This window comes from Macaca fascicularis, chromosome 19, assembly GCF_037993035.2.
Source record: "Macaca fascicularis isolate 582-1 chromosome 19, T2T-MFA8v1.1".
Lineage (NCBI taxonomy): Eukaryota > Metazoa > Chordata > Mammalia > Primates > Cercopithecidae > Macaca > Macaca fascicularis.
This window is the reverse complement of record NC_088393.1, coordinates 50,985,645-51,006,990: the sequence shown is the minus strand read 5'-3', so window position 1 is coordinate 51,006,990 and position 21,346 is coordinate 50,985,645. Positions and strand designations below refer to the sequence as shown.

Below are 21,346 nucleotides of genomic sequence, written 5' to 3'. Positions count from 1 at the left end.
AATGCATGAGAAACAAAAACAAAAAATAGATAAATTGGGCTAAAGATGCAAGCCTTTTGTGCATCAAAGATATTATCAGGAAAATAAAAAGACCAAACACAGAATGAGACATAATAGTTGCAAATCACAAATACAATGGTTTCACGCCCAGAATATATAAAGAACTGCTACAACTCGATAATGAAAAGGCAAACCACCAATTTATGTAAATGGGCAAAGGACGCAAATAGATATTTCTTCAAAGAAGATATGCAAATCATCAAGAGGGACATGAAAAGAAACTCAACATCATTAGTCATTAGGAAAATACAAAGTTAACGCCACAATGGGATCCCACACTAAACCTACAAATATGGCTACCATTCTTTTAAAAGGTTAAATAACAAGTGAAAGCCTTTTGTAGAATTTGGAATCCTCATACATTGCTGGTGAGATTATAAAAATGTGCAGCCACTAGGAGAAATAGTTGTGCTGTTCCTCAAGAAGCTAATCATAAAATTCTCATATGAAACAGCATCCAGTCCTAGGTTTATACCCAAAGTATTGAATCCAGGGACTGAAACAGGTACTCGCATGGGAATGTTGATTGTAGCATTACTCACAAAAGATAAAATATGAAAACAATCCAAGTGTTCATCAGCACATGAATAAACAAATGTGGTCACACACACAAGAGAATGTGAATCTGCCATAAAGAGGAATGAAGCTCTGACATCCGCTGGAAGATGCATGGACTTTGGAAACATTATGCTAAGTGAAATATGTCAGAAACTAAAGAACATATATATATAATTCCATTTATATGAAACATCAAGAATAGGCAAATTCACAGAGATAGAGTAGAGATGATCAAGATCTAAGGTGGAAAATACAGGGAGTTATTATAGTTTCAAAGATACAAAGTTTCAGTTTAAAATGATAAAAATTTTCTAGGAAAAATAGTGGTGATGGTAACTTAACACTGTGTATGTGGTTAATTGCATTTGATTGCACATTTTAAAGTGGTTAAAATAGCACATTATTCACAGAACTGTGCAAAATCGATTTCTATTATTTAATTGACCCAGGCTAAGGTGTTTGTTATGGCAGCTGAAATCCATGAATACATCATCTGACCCAGTGTTTTCCATGAAACATATCACTTTTTCAATCAAGTTAGCTGGAAGCTCCAGTCCCCAGAAGAACTGCAGGTGTCAAAACAAGAGCTCCAGGAGGAAAATACAAAGTCAAAGCCACAATGAGATACCACACTACACGTACAAATATGGCTACCATTCTTTTAAAATGTTAAATAACAAGTGAAAGCATTATGTAGAATTTGGAATCCTCATACATTGCTGGTGAGATTATAATAATGTATAGCCACTAGGAGAAATAGTTGTGCTGTTCCTCATGAAGCCAATCACAGAATTCTCATATGAAACAGCATCCAGTCCTAGGTATGTACCGAAAGAATTGAATCCAGGGACTCAAACAGGTACTCACATGGGAATGTTGATTGCAGCATTACTCACAAAAGATAAAATATGAAAACAATCCAAGTGTTCATCAACACATGAATAAACAAATGTGGTGACACATGCAACAGAATGTTAATCTGCCATAAAGAGGAATGAAGCTCTGACATATGCTGGAACATGCATCAACTTTGGAAACATTATGCTAAATGTAATATGTCAGAAACTACATAACATATATATATATATAAATAAAATTCCATTTATATGAAACATCAAGAATAGGCAGAGTCATAGAGACAGAGTAGAGATGATCAAAATGTAGGGTGCAAAATGCAGGGAGTTATTATTGTATCAAAGATACAAAGTTTCAGTTCAAAAAGATAAAAGTTTTCTAGGAAAAATAGTGGTGATGGTAACTTAACACTGTGTATGTGGTTAATTCCACTTGAGTGCACATTTTAAAGTGGTTAAAATAGCACATTATTCACAGAACTGGGAAAAATCAATTTCTATTATTTAATTCACCCAGGCTAAAGTCTTTGTTATGGCAGTTGAAGCCCATGAATACATCATCTGACCCAGTGATTTCCATGAAACGTATCACTTTTTCAATCGAGTTAGCTGGAAGCTCCTGTCCTCAGACCAGAGGCCCCAAAACAAGAGCTCCAGCAGGGGCTCAACGAGCAAAGGTCCCATAGGGCAGCCTTGATGTCAGGCCCTGGATGGCATGTGAGGCTATAGTGATACAACTACAACGTGAAAGTGTAAGTGATTTTACTACTTACAGACACTGGGGAGCACTCGGCACACTTGGAGACCACAGATACAGAGATCAGCAAGCCCAGGCAGGGAGGAGAGAAGAGACTGGTAAGCCAATGACTTTAGTAAGTCCGGGTGTTATCTGACAGGTTTCCAGCAGGGAGTATTAATGGATGTTTTTAAAACAAGCAGCAAACACTGGGACCAGGAGATCCTGTTGTGACTGACAAGCGGTCACTTTAAATTTTAGGTCAAATGTTAGAATTATCAGTTTAAAGAAAGCAGATGGAGAGAGGGGAGCCCAGGACACCAAGCAGGAGAGATGCCTCTAAGATTTTATCTCTGGCCACCAACTGAAGAAACTTGAACGAGATACAGTACTGAAAACTGCCATGGTGAGCAAGGCCTGCCTCTGATGTGAGGTAAATAAATTTACACCTTAAAAAAGGAATGCCAAGGCAACATGACACTATGAGCACTCATGACATCCAGGGACACCAGCAAGGTGTGGTACTTCGCCCTGGAGTCAGAATCCTGGGTTCTGGTCCCTGGGAGTGAGAAAATGAAAATGACTTGTCCCTGCTCCCCTGGCATTGATCCTCCCGCCCTGCTGCTCCCTCTTGTGCTCCCAAGCCCAGTGCAGTGCTCAGCCCCAGACATCACTGCCCCCAGAGAATACACAGTGCCGCCTACTGCACACAATACAAACTCACAGAGGGTGATAAAAATCTGTATTCGGGACACCCGATTGTGAAAGGGGGAGAACAGTGAACGTAGAGCCACAGAGAATGGGACTCACGGGGCTGGAAGGTGATGGAGCTGTAACATAACATATGTGTGACCTCGAGTGAAATGTGCAGATCCTTGTGGAATAAAACATGCAGCCTGGCCTGGGACTTCGGCCACCCACACTTCCCTTCCAGTCCACCCGAGGGCGCCAGAGTCCCTCCAGCCTGAAGCCTTCCCAGGGGATGCAGACCTCCCTCAGCAGAACCCGTAGCCAAGCAGGGTCCACCCTCACCAGGGTCACCTCGGCCCAAGTCCTCAACATCCTCCATGCTCCCCACACGGACGGTGTCAGCTCCTTCCTGACCTGGCGGCCGCCAACCTAACACCACTCCCTCTGCAGGCAGCTCCTGCCCCACACACCTGCTCCTTCCCTGGGCTCAGGTAAAAAGACATTTCCCAGGGCAGCGCTGGTGCAGGTGACGACACACTGTGCGCTTTCACCTGGTGACCTCCCTCTATCCTTATCAACTCTTTCTGTCACTGCTCCCTAAATGTCTGCCCCTGCTCCATCTGTCCTGTTCTCCGGGGCATCCCAGGCCAAGCCTAGCGCTGACACAGAACAGCGGCTGCCTGAGGGCCCACAGCCTCCCCGGGAATCAGTCAGGCATCCTGTGACCTGCCTGCCCGCTGCACCCCGTGGGGCTCAGAGCGCGTGTGATGGTCACACACAGGCACCACCTAGGATGGGGCCGCCTACCCCCGTCTGTCCCTTGGGAAGACAGACCTCTCCTGTGTCCCTGCCGGGAGAAGGGGGTATAATTGCTCTTTGTTCCAGAACACAACTCACCCCATCCACCCTCTCCTCGGTGAGAAACGTCCCTCCAAACAGAATCTCTGGCGACTGCCTGCTCCTCCTCTACAGTGAGCATCTTGGCCGGGTGAAAACCCTCAGGACAGACCCCTGGGTATGTCAGCACATGGAGGGCTGAGCCCATCACGACCATGGAGTAAGTCGGGATGAAATCTCTCCAGCTCTGGACCCCTGCTCTGTCCCAGGCTCTCTTTCCTGTGTCTCAAGGAGCCATGTTCCACGGGGTTATTGGGTAACTCCCCACTTCCTCCTGCACCACTACGGGGAAGGTATGGTGACCACAGTACAATCAGCTGGGCAGAGAAGACAGGACACCAAAGATGGTCAGGAAGAAATGAGAAACCTTGAGCCCCAGCTCAGCCACCAGACCCCAGAGAGCAACAGAGTGACTGAGAACTGTCCATTTGACCATGGGACTCACAGCCCCCACTGAGCAACCAGCACAGGCCTCTCCTCCCAAGAGGCATGAGAGATTCACCCTGCACACCTCCAGGAAGGACAGTCTCCTCTGGGACACCCAGGTCCTGAATGTCCATCCTTGGAAGCTGCAGCCAAGCTAGACACAACTAGAGAAAGGAAGGGTCCCTGTCACCAGGCAACACACAACTCACCCACAGCACAATGGGGTGTCCCTGTGACAGGGACCTGGTGCAGCTCCAGCCTCCTGCACTGAAGGGGAGAGCCAGATGGGGATGAAAGAGGGCAAAGGACGCCAATGTGCACCCTGACCCAGAGCCATGGGAACATCAGGAGACTGGGGCCCAGGACTGTGCTTGCCCAACCTACAGGGTATGTGTGTGACTGTGTGTGTCTCTTTTGTGTTTGTGTGTTTGTGTTTCTGCACATATGTCTGCCGAGGTTTGGTGACAGAATCACTGCTGAAAAAGGCAGAGGCCTCCACAATTCCCAGGGACCTGACACACAGACAAAAGGAAAAAGAGAAGGAGGGACAAGGAGGCAGGACTGAGAGGGGAGGGGACAGAGAGGTGTCCTGGGCACAGACCCCGCCCATCAGCCTGAGAAGTGCTCCTGCCCCGGGAAGAGGCTCAGCACAGAAAGAGGAAGGACAGCACAGCTGACAGCCGTGCTCAGAAAGTTTCTGGATCCCAGGATCATCTCCACAGAGGAGAATACGCAGGCAGCACAGGCCATGGGGCCCCTCTCAGCCCCTCCCTGCACACTGCACATCACCTGGAAGGAGCTCCTGCTCACAGGTGAGGAGAGAACTTCCTGGGAGAGGACAGGAGGAGGAAGCAGAATGATTGGATGGGATTTCCTGGAGAGGATGGGGTTCTAAAATATAAAAGTCAGCACTTTGGGAGTCTGAGGTGGGTGGATCATGAGTTCAGGAGTTCAACACCAGTCTGGTCAACACAGTGAATCCCCATCTCTACTAAAAATACAAAAAACTAACCAGGTGTGGTGGTGTGCTCCTGTAATCCCAGATACTTGGGAGGCTGAGGCAGGAGAATTGCATGAACCTGGGAGGCAGAAGTTGCAGTGAGCAGAGATTGCACCACGGCATGCCAGCCTGGGTGACAGTATGAGACTCCGTCTCAAAAAAAAAAAAAAAAAAAAAACAAAATAGAGGAAAGAAGGCTCTGTTGGAGCCTGAATAGGGGAAAATATAACACAGAGGGACAGGGGTCAAAACAGGAAAATCACATTGAACAGGAATTGGTAAGAGGTAGGAAAATCTCAAGTGTTCCCTTTTCCTGGTTAATCATCACTGGCCATCACATTTTGGAAAATGATAATAATAACTATTATGAGATGACACTTCAAATGAAAATATAAGCAGGGCATGAAACAGTATCCTCAGCAAAAAACCTCAACCATTGGGTAAAGAAAAAAAAAAACACCCTGGGCATGGAGGGCCCTGGGAACTCTCACATCCACAGGAGTATCCAGCCTGTCCCAGGCACTGGGGTGCAACCCAGATCACAAACGTCCCTGTCCTCACAGAACTCATGCTGTCATGGGCAGGAAGACAGACATGCAAAGACATACATCTGGAATGTGAGGTCAGGTGTTGACAAGAGGTCTGGAGGGAGCAGAGCAGGGAAAAGTCAGAAAGGGAAGACCCAGGGTCTCTGAAGGAGGTGTCAGGAAAGAAGTCCAACAATGCCCTGATGTGAGCAGGACCTGAGGGCAGTGTGGAGGGAGCCATGCAGACCCCTGGGGAAGAGGATTCCAAAGAGAAAAATGCCAAGGTCAGAAGGGTTGAAGGAATGGGGTTCGTGCCGCTGACCTTGACCTAGTACGACAGTAGGACACAAACACACAATCACATACACACAAAAAAAGGGGTGTGTGTGTGTGTTTGTGTCTGTGTGTATCTTCAAGGCTGATGATTGAAGAGATCATCTCAGGACCCAGGGCCCCATCTTTTCACCCCAATACATAGGTCTCAATATTGACTGATGCTCTCTCCACCTCCTAGCATCACTTTTAATCTTCTGGAACCCGCCCACCACTGCGCAAGTCACGATTGAAGCTCAGCCAACCAAAGTTTCTGAGGGGAAGGATATTCTTCTACTTGTCCACAATGTGCCCCAGAATGTTGCTGGCTACATCTGGTACAAAGGGCAAATAATGGACCTCCAGCATTACATTACAGCATATGCAATAGACACTGAAACAATTATATTTGGGCCTGTATACAGTGGACGAGAAACAATATATTCCAATGCATCCCTGCTGATCCAGAGTGTCAACCAGAAGGATGCAGGATCCTACACCGTAGAAATCGTAAAGCGAGGTGAAGGGACTGAAGGAGTAACTGGACATTTCACCTTATACCGTGAGTGATTCCACATGATCCCTGGGTGTTGGGGGGGGGTCACTTCTACTTTGCACACACAGGAAGGTCAGGCCTGGACTGTGCCTGTGTCCCTCTCTGCATTATGTCCCATGTTGGGGCTTCAGCATTTAGTGCAGGACACACACAGAGGAGACAAACCACAACAGATCAGAATTCCTTTCCTGCCTCCAGACCCTGCAGACACTTGCTGCACAGGAAGGACAGTCTGATTGGGGGGGGGGGGGTGCTCAGCAGGAGGAGATCAGCCTCAGCCAAGCACCTCATGTCCTCTTCATAAACTTGACCCTGAGAAACACCCTGGAGAACTGAGCAGGGCTTTGCCTAAGAGGCCCCCAGAGATACTCTCAGAGAAGCTCAGTCCAAGAAGCCTCAACCCCAGACCTCTGTCCCTAAAACCCTACTCCAGATAAAGCTGAGGAGCCTGTGCCAGGGCTGGGTTGTGGCAGGGCTTACTGGGACCGGGGATTCACCAGCGATCTGAGGACTGTGTCTCCTGGAGCTGCTCACCAGCCAGGGCTCAGCCCTTAGAGCCTCATCTGGGCAAGGACAGAGCTTTCTTCACCTGACACTCAGAGTTGGGAGGACAGAAAGACAAGCTTTGTAGGTCATCAGCCAACTGCCTTGCAAGGCTTACGACACTCCATAGAAAGTCTAATGTCCCCGAAGCAGAAGCAGAAGAGAGAAAATGTACCTGGCAGCAGCTTGTCCACAGGGATCTGACCTAAAGGTGCTCTCTCATGGAGGTGAATAATAATAAATGCTGTTTGTGTGAACACCTCCACTGTGCCAAGCATTAGGTCAGGGGACTGTGAAAAATCTATAATTTATTCACAGGTAGCATGAAAAGCCACAGTCCATTTGCCATTTAGCTTATTTGACTGAGAGAAAACTGAGGCACAGGAAGGCACAGTCACTGAACCAGAGTCACACAAACACAAAAGGCAGATCAGGGTCACATGAGGTCTGTCTGCAGCCACAGGCCCATCCTCTCCTCCACCAGAAGTGAGGGCTTACTGGGATCCAAGGGCCCCATAGTCATTTATTGGCTCAAATCCTCTCTTCTTAGGCATCCAAACCTCAGATGAGTGAGAGCAAATGGTCAGCTGATTAGTCAGTTCTCCAAACTAAATCACCTGCCTTAACTGTCAGAGTCAGTGCAAAAAATGTCCAGGCCTCCCCCTGAGATCTTAACCCCTATCACTGAACCTGAAATCCTGTGTTGCTCAAAGTGTCCATGTCACTGGCATAACAGGATAAAAGAGTGGACCTTGTTTTCATTCCCCACTCACACCCCGCACCAGTACAGGCCCAGTGACAGACACACCCTCAGGTGCTCTCACATAACAAATGAAGGAATTGAATGAAGAAGTGAATGATCCATAACCTCTTTAGAGACTGGATCTTGGGTGAGAATCCTAGGAAGTTCTAGCCACACCTGTCCCTTGTCCTTCAGAGGCTGACACCCATGTTTCATCCCTCCACTACCTCTTGTCCCTAAAGCCATCCCACCTGATGTGTTACTCTGAAGCTCTTTGGCCACAGGACGGTTTTCAGGGCTACCTGGTCCTGGACTGTGGAAATGGGGGCACCTGGTCCCTGGGGTCTCTGAAGTCACTGTAGGCCCCACTGTTCACTGTCATGCTGTCTCTGCCTCTCTCTGCTTCTCTGTGTCCCTCATCTTCCTCCCACTTCATTCTACCTGGCAAGCCCTGTCCTGCACAGCTTCTTCCTCCACCCCTAGGCCTTCCCCAGACACTCCCTCTAGCTAGGCTGACTGTTCTGTTCCCTTCCTGCTAACACTGTGACCTGGCCCACCTCCCAGGAAATGGGAAAGGCACAGAAGTCACCTGGAGTTTCCACTACTGCCAGGCTTCATCTCGAGCCAATGTCCCCAGGTCACTAAGAGAATGAGCTTCCACTGTATCCCCACCCACGGCTCTGTCCCTTTGTGAGGCTGTTCTGTGGACAAGACCGTGGGACAGGGATAGGCAGTTCCTCCATCCACTCTTATAATTCCCAGACAAGTTCCTCTGGCCTCCTGCACAAACAAAACCAATTTATCCCGATGGTGATTTGCAGTAAAGAAAGATTTTAATGACTCCAAGTCTGCCAAACAGGAGGATGGAGGTTTATTATTACTCAAATCAGCCTCCCTAGTGGATCGGGATTAGAGATTTTCAAGGATAGTTGCAGGGGCACAGGACTAAAAAATGGGTACTGCTGATTGTTTGAGGATGGAATCATGCTGGCAGAGGGAAATGATCTGTTTGTGCTTGAATCCATCTCTAGGTGCGGACCACGTGACTGGCTGAGTCATTAGTCAAGGGTATGGATGAGGTCATCTGGTTGCCAGAATGCAAAGAATGAGAAACATCTCAAAAGACCAATCTCAGGTTCTACAATAGTGATGTTATCTATAGCAGCAATTAGTTACAAATTTTGTAAACTCTGGCCAAATGACATTTGAGCAGTAAGGGATTATAGATACCGTGCCTACATTTTAGCAGAATTCAGCCCCTCCTATAATCTTACTCTCATGGTCTTTCTCCAGTTTTACAAAGGCAATCCCTGGGCAAAATAAGGATATTAGTGTTATGGAGGAACTACTATCATTGTTTCTTCAAAGTTAAACCATAAACTAAATTCCTCCCATGGTTAGCCTGGCCTATGTCCAGGAATGAGTGAGGACAGCCAGCCTGAGACTAGATGCCAGATGGAGTCAGCCATGCTAGTTTGCTGTCACTGTTGTAATCTTTGCACTGACTCACCAGGGTGTCAGAGGCTGGACAGGTCTGCAGTCTCCAAAGCCCATGGGCTGATTTCACCAATTTCACTCGTGACTCCATCCTCAACCTACTGTGGAGCTCACATTCTCCAGTCACTTCCTAGAGACTTCTGGTTTCCTGTCAGGCGTATAACAAGCTTGAAATTTGTCACTCGGTTCTAACAGAAAGTAAACAGCTGAACAAACTCAAAAGTCAACAACTCGTTAAAATTCCTCAGAGATGGCCGGGCACAGTGACTCACACCTGTAATCCTGGCACTTTGGGAGTCTGAGGTGGGCGGATCACGAGGTCAGGAGATCGAGACCATCCTGGCAAACACGGTGAAACCCCGTCTCTAGTAAAAATACAACAAATTAGCCGGGCGTGGTGGCGGGCGCCTGTAGTCCCAGCTACACGGGAGGCTGAGGCGGGATAATGGCATGAACCCAGGAGGTGTAGCTTGCAGTGAGCCAAGATAGTGCCACTGCACTCCAGCCTGGGCAACATAGTGAGACTCTGTCTCAGAAAGAAAGAAAAAAAAAATAGCTGTTAGAGAAATGAAGAATGCTTTTGATGCTTACTGGTAGACTCCACACAGCTGAGGAAGGAATCCCTAGCTTGAGGATGTGTCAATAGAAACTTCCAAAACTGAAACAGGAAAGTTCAAAAAAAGTAGGGGGAAGAAAAGTGGAACAACATATTCTACTTCATATTTAATATTTTGTATTGACAATAGCAATTTTTTAAATTTTGTAGTTGTGGGATGATTACCAAGGCTGTAACATACACGTAATGGGAATACTAGCGGTTTTGGGGACCTGTTCGAGGTGGCCAGGGGGTGCTGTCTGGTGGTTTTACTGCTTGTGCCACATACAGTTGTTTTCTTCGTGTGGGGGACACATGAGCCACTGGCGTATCACTTAGACTCTTCCTAATTCCCACAAACTTAAACTCGAGTTGTATTTCCTGAGGTTAAGAGAAAATGAAGAAAGCATTTCACATACCTGTTTTGGGCTCTTCCCCATTTTTCCTAACTCTGCAGAGAGATTAGAAACGGAGTTCTTTCTATATTTACTTTCATAACACACAACATTTCTTTTAATTCGGCATCATTCCTCCCTTTATGTAATTGACACACTGACCAGTTCTGTCCTTTTAACAGGACTCTCTCTACTTAAGGACTTGCTAATTTCAAGTCACCTTTGGCATCTTTCTTTGAGCATAATGTGATCCTGCTGGAATTCACCCCGCACCTAAACCTTAATTGGGTATCAAGAGAAATACTACTACCAGCAATTGATCTTAGATGTTTGGACCATCAGTAAACATTTCCACTTATGACAACATTTTAATGTCTCCTCCAAATTTTGTTTTGTTTTGTTACTAGAGTCAGAACATAACATGACGTCTAAACTTCTGACAACTTTTTATGGGAAAATTACAGTATTACAAATTGAGCATCCCAAATCCAGAAATCCAAAATCTGAAATGCTCCCAAATCCAACACTTCTGACCACTGATGTGATGCTAAAAAGAAGTGCTCTCTGGAGCATTTTGGATTTTAAATTTTTCAGATTTGGGATGCTAACCCAGTATATCTACTGCAAATATTCCAAAATAAAAAAAAAAGTTAGAAATCTAAAACACCTGGTTTTAAGCTTTCTGCATAAGGAACACTTTGTCTGCATGAACTATAGGCATGAAGCTGTACAGGAGATTTCTAGATCCTCCTTATCCTGCATAACTGAAAGCGCACACCCCTGGAACAATGCCCTATTCTCCCAAACCCAGCTCCTGGAAACCGCTATTCTACTCTGGATTCTACTCTGATTCACTCTGGAATCCACTGAGATGAGATGCATAGAGTAGTCAAATTCATAGAATAAGAGGGTATAATGTCTAATGAGAGAAAGTATCTGCAAGACTTCTTCCCAAATATTGGTCTAATAGCCATCAAACACAAGTGGTCCGTGAGGGCTTGACTTCCATCATCAGTTCATGTTTGCCCTTTCCATCAGTCAGTTCTGCATTTGCAAACATCCACATGTATTTCTAGAAAGATCCACATGGTCCTCACCCATCCTCTACAGGGGGAAGGGAACATCATGGACACAGAACAGGGAACATAGTCTTGATCCAAAGCTATCAGCCCTTGCTTGTCCCTTTCACTATTTGTAGGTAATTCCTTGGACTCTGCTCTATCTTTAGAGGTTACTGGCTCAAGTCAGTCACTATGAGACAGCTGGGAAAATTGCCCCACCTTGTGGCTCCACTGCCTGATGACCGAACTGACCTCCAGGTTTGACTGTGGTCTCCTCTGTGTTATTTCTGCTGATGTGCCCAGTCCCAGGCCAGGCTTCCCAGTACCCAAAGGGTTTAAGGACAATGGGAAGTTCCATCATCCATCTCTAGGATGTCCTTGAAAGGGAAGCTACAGAGAAAACATACCTTGGGGGGCAAAGTAAGACTGAAACTAAGAAGATTCCAGCACTGCATGCTCCAGGTGAGGACCACAGGGTGGGCCAGGCAGGCAGTTAGAGAGGGAAGGACTCAGAGAGGCACCAGGGGCTGTGACTGCTGGTCCCGTGTCTTTCCATGACCCAATGCTGCTGCTCAATTCACACTTGAGAAAGTCTGTGCTTCTCCCACATAAAGCAGGCAGCCTCACAATCTCTGAGCCCTCAGATTGCCATGCATCTGTCTTGTAACACACACACCTGCCATGGGATTTTAAGGACTTGGGTGGGCTGAGAAGTGGGAAATGCCATCTTTGATTGAAAAATGTCTTTGGAGGAATCAAAGGTGCCACACAAGGCAATCTTCTCTCTGTTATCTGCACAGTGGAGACTCCCAAGCCCTACATCTCCAGCAGCAACTTAAACCCCAGGGAGGGCACGGAGACTGTGATCTTATCCTGTGATCCTGACACTCAGGACGTAAGCTACTTGTGGTGGATAAATGGACAGAGTCTCCCTATCAGTCGCAAGTTGCAGCTGTCTGAAAACAACAGGACCCTCGTTCTATCTGTTGTCAGAAAGGATACTGCAGGACCCTATGAATGTGAAATGAAGAACCCAGTGAGTTCCAGCCGCAGTGACCCAGTCACCTTGAATCTCCTCTGTGAGTATCTTCTGTTCCTCTGTGAGCCAGGCTGCCATCCCAAATACACATAGCCAGTGGCCAGGACTCTCAGTCCCTCTCAGGTGCAAGTACAGAGACCTTTACCCCTGGACATCAAAGCTGGCCATGACTAGTAAGAATGGGCTTAGCTTTGATCAACAATGGGGGAGAAGAGGCTGCTCCTGTTATGGGAGACTCAGGGTCCACAGCTTATGATGGGAGAAACAGGTGAATATCTCAAGCTCCAAATCAGTGAACACAGCAGGGATTTGACTGGGACTTCAGTGTTGTGACTTAGCTCAGAGGGTCACTGTGGCCCTTCCACAGACCAGGATTTTCCCTTCCCTCTGACAACATCACCTGTGACTTTATTCTCTTTGCTCCAGATGACCTGGATGCCCCCATCATTTCTTCTTCATACACCTATTAGCACACAGGGGAAGTCCCCAAGCTCTCCTGCCTCACAGACTCTCACCCACTGGCAGAGCATTCTTGGCTGATCGATGAGAAGTTCCAGCAATCAGCATAAGTTTTCTTTATCCCCCAAATCACTAAAACATATATAGGGGTCTATGTCTGTTTCATCCATAACTCAGCCACTTGTGGAACAAATCTCATAATCAAGAAGATCATAGTCCCTGGTAAGTGGATCCCTGGAGCTTTGGCAACATGTTTTCCAGTGAAGTCTAGCTGGCTATCAGGGAAGAGCCACTTGCCCTCTGCAAAGAGAGAAGGAAAATAAAAAACCCAGGACAGGGAATATGTTTCTGCTTCAAAACCACCAGCTTTTTCCTGTCCCCTTCACTCTTTCTAGTTCATTCTTTAGACTATACAGTAACAGTGAACAATCTGAAAGGAAATTAAGAAAAGAATTTCCATTCACACTAACATCAAAAGGAACAAAATATTTTAGAATAAGTTTAACCAAAAAGGTTATAGGGTTATACCCTGAAAACTCCAAAACATTACTGAAAGAAACTAAAGACATCAATATATGGAAAGACATTTCATTCTCACGGATTGGAAGAATCAATATTGTTAGGAAGACAGTGCTACCCAAAGTGGGCTGCAGATTCAATGCAACCCCTACCAGAACATGCAACCCCTACCAGTAACATTTTTTTTGCAGAATTACAAAAATCTGTCTTAACTCTGACCTGACAGGCTCTTATTAATGACTGCCACAACAGAGACACTGAGAGAAAGATGCAACCATGAAAAGGTGGAAAATTTTGATGACATAAAAAATAGCAATCAGCCTCTCTCACATCCCAAAACCTTCAAAAATATACAAGCGCAGCATGGCCAGTATGGAATTGACCAAAAACTAATCATCAAGCTAGAAACGTGGTGAGAGAGAGAGAAAAAAGGGCAAGAATGTATTTGGCCTATCACCTCTCACTTTGGCGTACTAATCTGATGCTGAAAAGAAATGCTCACTGGAGCATTTTAGATTTTGAATCTTTCAGATTTGGGATGCTAAACCAGTAAGTATATGACAAATAGTTCAAAATAAAAAAATGTCAGAAATCCAAAACACTTTTTGTCGTAAGTCTCATGCATAAGAAAGACTCAGACTGTGTGAACTATAGGCACTGAGCTGTACAGCAGATCTCTAGAACCTCCCTGTCTTGCATAACTGAAACTGCACACACATGAACAACTTCTGATTCTCCCCACTCCCAGCTCCTGGCAACCAGCAGTCTCTTCTCAAATTCACTCTGGAATCCACTTACATGAGGTCCCTAGAGTAGTCAAATCCATGGAATCGGAGAGTAGAGTGTCCAATGAAAGAAAATATTTGCAAGAATTCTCCCCAAATTTGTCTCATATCCATCAAACACACATGGTCCATGAGGACAAGATTTCCAGCAGTTCATTCCCACCCTTTCCACCAGTCAGTTCTGCATTTGCAAATATCCACATGTATTTCTGGAAAGATCCACATAGTCCTCACCTGCCCTCTGCAGAAGGAGAGGAAACTTAAAGAACCCAGAACAGGGAACATGGTTCTGTTCCAAAGTCACCAACTCTTGCCTGTCCCCCTCACTCTTTCTAGATCATTCCTTGCATTCTGCTCTATCTTTGGAGGTCACTGGTCAAGCAAGTCATCATGAAACACCTGCAAAAAACTACCCCACCTTGTGCCTCCACTGCCTGATGACTGAACTGACCTCCAGGCTTGACTCTGGTCTCCCCTGTCTTATTTCTGCTGAAACATCCAGTCCCAGGCCAGGCTATTCAGTATCTTCAGGGTTTCAAGACAATGGGAAGTCACATTATTACTCATCTCTAAAATGTCCTTGGAAATGGAAGCTGCAGAGAAATCACATCTAGGGGGGCAAAGTAGGATGGAATTTGGAAGGGGCCCAGTAGTTGCACATTCCAGGTAAGGAACCCAAGGTGAACCAGCCAGTCAGTTGATTAGAGAGAGACTGGGAGGGGTACCAGGGGCTGTGACTCCCACTCACGTGTCTGTCCATGACCCAACACTGCTGCTCAATTCACACTTGAGAAAGTCTGTGCTTCCCTAAGACAGAGGGAGCGGCCTCACAGTCTTTGAGCCCTTAGATCATCATGCATCTGTCTTGTGACACACGCACCAGCTATTGACTTTCAAGGACTCGGGTGGGCTGACAGGTGGGAGATGCCAACTCTGATTGAAGGGTGCCTGTGGAGGAATCAAAGGTGCCACACAGGACAAACTTCTCTCTGTTATCCACACAGCAGAGCTGCCTAAGCCTTACATCACCAGCAACAACTTCAACCCCATGGAGAAGAAGAATTTTATTGCTGGGTCATATGGTACATCTAGTTCTAGATCCTTGAGGAATCGCCATACTGTTTTCCAGAATGGTTGAACTAGTTTACAATCCCACCAACAGTGTAAAAGTGTTCCTATTTCTCCACATCCTCTCTAGCACCTGTTGTTTCCTGACTTTTTAATGATCGCCATTCTAACTGGTGTGAGATGGTATCTCATTGTGGTTTTGATTTGCATTTCTCTGATGGCCAGTGATGATGAGCATTTTTTCATGTGTCTGTTGGCTGTATGAATGTCTTCTTTTGAGAAATGTCTGTTCATATCGTTTGCCCACTTTTTGATGGGGTTGTTTGTTTTTTTCTTGTAAATTTGTTTGAGTTCTTTGTAGGTTCTGGATATTAGCCCTTTGTCAGATGAGTAGATTGCAAAAATTTTCTCCCATTCTGTAGGTTGCCTGTTCACTCTGATGGTAGTTTCTTTTGCTGTGCAGAAGCTCTTTAGTTTAATTAGATCCCATTTGTCAATTTTGGTTTTTGCTGCCATTGCTTTTGGTGTTTTAGACATGAAGTCTTTGCCCATGCCTATGTCCTGAATGGTACTACCTAGGTTTTCCTCTAGGGTTTTTATGGTATTAGGTCTAACATTTGTCTCGGTATATACCCAAAGGATTATAAATTATGCTGCTATAAAGACACATGCACACGTATGTTTATTGCAGCACTATTCACAATAGCAAAGACTTGGAATCAACCCAAATGTCCATCAGTGACAGATTGGATTAAGAAAATGTGGCACATATACACCACGGAATACTATGCAGCCATCAAAAAGGATGAGTTTGCGTCCTTTGTAGGGACATGGATGCAGCTGGAAACCATCATTCTTAGCAAACTATCACAAGAACAGAAAACCAAACACTGCATGTTCTCACTCATAGGTGGGAACTGAACAATGAGATCACTTGGACTCAGGAAGGGGAACATCACACACAGGGGCCTATCATGGGGAGGGGGGAGGGGGGAGGGATTGCACTGGGAGTTATACCTGATGTAAATGATGAGTTGATGGGTGCAGCACACCAACATGGCACAAGTATACATATGTAACAAACCTGCACGTTATGCACAGGTACCCTACAACTTAAAGTATAATAATAATAAATAAATTAAAAAAAAAAAAGAATGTTATAGCCTTGACTTGTGAACCTAAGACTCAGGGCTACACCTACTTGTGGAGGGTAAATGGTCACAGCCTCCCGGTCAGTCCCAGGCTAAAGCAACCCGGTAAAACCAGGATCCACATTCTAGCCAATGTCACAAGAAATGACACAGGACCCTATGAATGTGAAATATGGGACCGAGTTGGTAGCATGTGCAGTGACCCAGTCACCCTGAATGTCCTTTGTATCTTTGGTTCCTCTGTGGGCCAGGCCATCAGCTAAAATTCAAATGACCAGAGGCCAGGCATCCTAGTCTGTCTCAGGCCCAAGTACAGACACTTTTATTTCTGGACACCCGAGTTGGCCATGACTCCCTGTCTTGAGAAAACCTGCGTAGGCACAGCCTTAACCAAGAATAGAAGGGGAGAGGCTGCTCTTGTCATGGGAGACTTGGGGTCTACATCCTGCAATGGGAGGAACAGGTGAATACCTCAGGTCTTGGCTCAGTGAACACAGAAGGGGTTTGGCTGGGTCTTGAGTGTGTGTCTTGACTCAGGGGGACACTGTGTCCCTTTAAGAGACCAGGAGCATCCCCTTCCCTCGGATGACATCACCTGTGGCTTTATTCTCTTTACTCCAGATGGTCCACAAGTCCCCAGGATTTTCTCTCCATTAACCTATTACCGTTCAGGAAAAACCCTCCAGTTGTCCTGCTTCGCGGACTCTAACCCACCGGCAGAGTATTCTTGGACGATTGATGGGAAGTTTCTGCAATCAGGACAAGAGCTCTCTATCCCCCAAATTACTACAGAGCATAGCGGGCTCTATGGTTGCTCTGCTCGTAACTCAGCCACTGGCAGGGAACGTTCCACATTCAAGAGGATCAAAGTCTTTGGTAAGTGGATCCCTGCATCATTGTCAACAGGGTTTTAGGTGGACTCTATCTGGCTTTCAGAGAAGAGTCAGGAAAACATTTTTATTCCCAGCCTGTGTCCCATGGGCAGAAGCAAATCCTAAATTCTCCTCCTGAACCCTCCCAATTTGTCTCTACAGACTCTCTTCTCCTTGTTTTTCTGTTTTCTCATGGTTGACCTTGTGTCCAGCCTGAGAAAGGTTGGGAGGGGGCTTTGTCAGCCCTGAGCCCTATGTGGTGGAAGAGGCTTCACAGAGGGACAAGAAGGAGAGTCCTCAAGATCAAGTTGCTTCTCGCTGTCAGCAACACATCCCTGTCCACCACGTCTTTGTTTTCTTTTACCTACTCCATGAGCTACAGGGAACATCTGAGGTTTTGAAACAAGCTCACATTTTCCCTCCAAGTGAGAGGAGGAAGCCCCTTGGATGAGGGAGGAGCAGCTCAGACTGCTCCCTTCTTTGCTCCGGGCTTCTCTGGTGACTGGCTCTGCCTGACTCCACCAGGGGTGAGACCAGCATGTGTGGAGAAAGAGCCCTGGTGGCCTGTTCTGAATTCCGCTAAATCGAGCTGCCAGTTGAAGTGAAGCCTAGGCTGCAGGGAAATAAGAAGAGAGGAAGCCTCGGGGCAGACTCTTGAGCTGTGTCCTGGCTCTGAAGTCACCGGCTGTATGAGGCTGTGGGCACTGCATGTGGGACACAGCACAGAGGACAGTGAGTGATGCACACTTGAATAAATAGGGAGATTCACCTCTGGGGCTCTGCATGGCAGGAAAGGGGCAATGAAAAAAGTGTGTATTTATAGAGTGTAAGACTACCAGGACACTTTATATGTATCTAATATTAAGACTTATCATTAACTATTTCTACGTGTGTAATTTAGTGTTGTGTAACCATCACACTATCCAGAAGTAATCATCACACTATCCATTTCCAGAACTTTTTCCTTTTGCCATATTAAACCTCTGTACCCTATAAACAGTAACTCTCACTTCTTCTCCCCCTGTCTCTTAGCACATACCATTCTACTTTCTGTCTCTATGTAACTGGCTATTCTATCTTTTATAAATGGAATTATAGAATAATTATCCTTCAATGTCCAGCTTATTTCAGTTAGCATAATGTCTTCAAGGTTCATCCACTTTGCACGATGTATTGGAATTGTATTCCTTGTTAAGGTTGAATAACATTTCGATGTAGAGATATACCTCATTTGCCTACCCACTTATCTTTCAGAGGACTTTTCCGTTGTTTCCATTTTTTGGCTATTGTGAGTAATGCTTCTCTGAACATCAGTGTGCAAATATTTGTTCAAATTTCCTTCCATTCTATAGGCAGTATGTCCAGAAGTGGAATTGCTGGATCGAATGGTAATTTATTGTTTAATTTTTTGAGAAACAGCCACACCACTTTTTACAGTGGCTATAACATTTCCCATTCCCATCAGTAATGCACGAGAGCTCCAATTTTTCCGTCTATTTGAAAACACTTGTTTTGTGTTGCTGTCATTGTTGTTTATCAAAGCCATCCTAAAGTGTGAGAGGTGGTGTCACATTGTGGTTTTGATTTGCATAATTCTACGTATTCATGACGCTGAGGAACTCTGCATGGGCTTATTGGATATTTGCATATCTTCCTTGGAGAAAACTCTATTTTAATCCTTTGTTCGTTTTATTTATTTATTTATTTATTTAAATTTATTTATTATTATTATTATACTTTAAGTTGTAGGGTACATGTGCATAACGTGCAGGTTTGTTACATATGTATACTTGTGCCATGTTGGTGTGCTGCACCCATCAACTCATCATTTACATCAGGTATAACTCCCAATGCAATCCCTCCCCCCTCCCCCCTCCCCCCTCCCCAGGATAGGCCCCTGTGTGTGATGTTCCCCTTCCTGAGTCCAAGTGATCTCATTGTTCAGTTCTCACCTATGAGTGAGAACATGCGGTGTTTGGTTTTCTGTTCTTGTGATAGTTTGCTAAGAATGATGGTTTCCAGCTGCATCCATGTCCCTACAAAGGACACAAACTCATCCTTTTTGATGGCTGCATAGTATTCCATGGTGTATATGTGCCACATTTTCTTAATCCAATCTGTCACTGATGGACATTTGGGTTGATTCCAAGTCTTTGCTATTGTGAATAGTGCTGCAATAAACATACGTGTGCATGTGTCTTTATAGCAGCATAATTTATAATCCTTTGGGCATATACCCAGTAATGCGATGGCTGGGTCATATGGTACATCTAGTTCTAGATCCTTGAGGAATCGCCATACTGTTTTCCAGAATGGTTGAACTAGTTTACAATCCCACCAACAGTGTAAAAGTGTTCCTATTTCTCCACACCCTCTCCAGCACCTGTTGTTTCCTGACTTTTTAATGATCACCATTCTAACTGGTGTGAGATGGTATCTCATTTGGTTTTGATTTGCCTTTCTCTGATGGCCAGTGATGATGAGCATTTTTTCATGTGTCTGTTGGCTGTATGAATGTCTTCTTTTGAGAAATGTCTGTTCATATCCTTTGCCCACTTTTTGATGGGGTTGTTTGTTTTTTTCTTGTAAATTTGTTTGAGTTCTTTGTAGGTTCTGGATATTAGCCCTTTGTCAGATGAGTAGATTGCAAAAATTTTCTCCCATTCTGTAGGTTGCCTGTTCACTCTGATGGTAGTTTCTTTTGCTGTGCAGAAGCTCTTTAGTTTAATTAGATCCCATTTGTCAATTTTGGCTTTTGCTGCTGTTGCTTTTGGTGTTTTAGACATGAAGTCTTTGCCCATGCCTATGTCCTGAATGGTACTACCTAGGTTTTCCTCTAGGATTTTTATGGTATTAGGTCTAACATTTAAGTCTCTAATCCATCTTGAATTAATTTTCGTATAAGGAGTAAGGAAAGGATCCAGTTTCAGCTTTCTACTTATGACTATCCAATTTTCCCAGCACCATTTATTAAATAGGGAATCCTTTCCCCATTTCTTGTTTCTCTCAGGTTTGTCAAAGATCAGATGGCTGTAGATGTGTGGTATTATTTCTGAGGACTCTGTTCTGTTCCATTGGTCTATATCTCTGTTTTGGTACCCGTACCATGCTGTTTTGGTTACTGTAGCCTTGTAGTATAGTTTGAAGTCAGGTAGCGTGATGCCTCCAGCTTTGTTCTTTTGACTTAGGATTGTCTTGGAGATGCGGGCTCTTTTTTGGTTCCATATGAACTTTAAAGCAGTTTTTTCCAATTCTGTGAAGAAACTCATTGGTAGCTTGATGGGGATGGCATTGAATCTATAAATTACCTTGGGCAGTATGGCCATTTTCACGATATTGATTCTTCCTATCCATGAGCATGGTATGTTCTTCCATTTGTTTGTGTCCTCTTTTATTTCACTGAGCAGTAGTTTGTAGTTCTCCTTGAAGAGGTCCTTTACATCCCTTGTAAGTTGGATTCCTAGGTATTTTATTCTCTTTGAAGCAATTGTGAATGGAAGTTCATTCCTGATTTGGCTCTCTGTTTGTCTGTTACTGGTGTATACGAATGCTTGTGATTTTTGCACATTAATTTTGTATCCTGAGACTTTGCTGAAGTTGCTTATCAGCTTAAGGAGAATTTGGGCTGAGACAATGGGGTTTTCTAAATATACAATCATGTCATCTGCAAACAGGGACAATTTGATTTCTTCTTTTCCTAACTGAATACCCTTGATTTCTTTCTCTTGCCTAATTGCCCTAGCCAGAACTTCCAACACTATGTTGAATAGGAGTGGGGAGAGAGGGCATCCCTGTCTTGTGCCAGTTTTCAAAGGGAATTTTTTCAGTTTTTGCCCATTCAGTATGATATTGGCTGTGGGTTTGTCATAAATAGCTCTTATAATTTTGAGGTACGTTCCATCAATACCGAATTTATTGAGCGTTTTTAGCATGAAGGGCTGTTGAATTTTGTCAAAAGCCTTTTCTGCATCTATTGAGATAATCATGTGGTTCTTATCTTTGGT

The 21,346-nt window shown here is 45.0% G+C and overlaps 1 protein-coding gene across 1 annotated transcript; it reads left to right on the top strand.

Annotated features, from left to right (window-relative positions):
* Nucleotides 1–4,867: 4,867 nt before the first annotated feature.
* On the top strand, nt 4,868–18,269 carry LOC102131216 (pregnancy-specific beta-1-glycoprotein 2). The gene is given in 4 exon segments (XM_074023774.1): nt 4,868–5,033; nt 6,263–6,622; nt 12,250–12,528; nt 17,092–18,269. Coding segments are annotated over 4 exon segments (1,203 nt in total). The 5' UTR covers nt 4,868–4,969; the 3' UTR covers nt 17,592–18,269.
* Nucleotides 18,270–21,346: the final 3,077 nt, after the last annotated feature.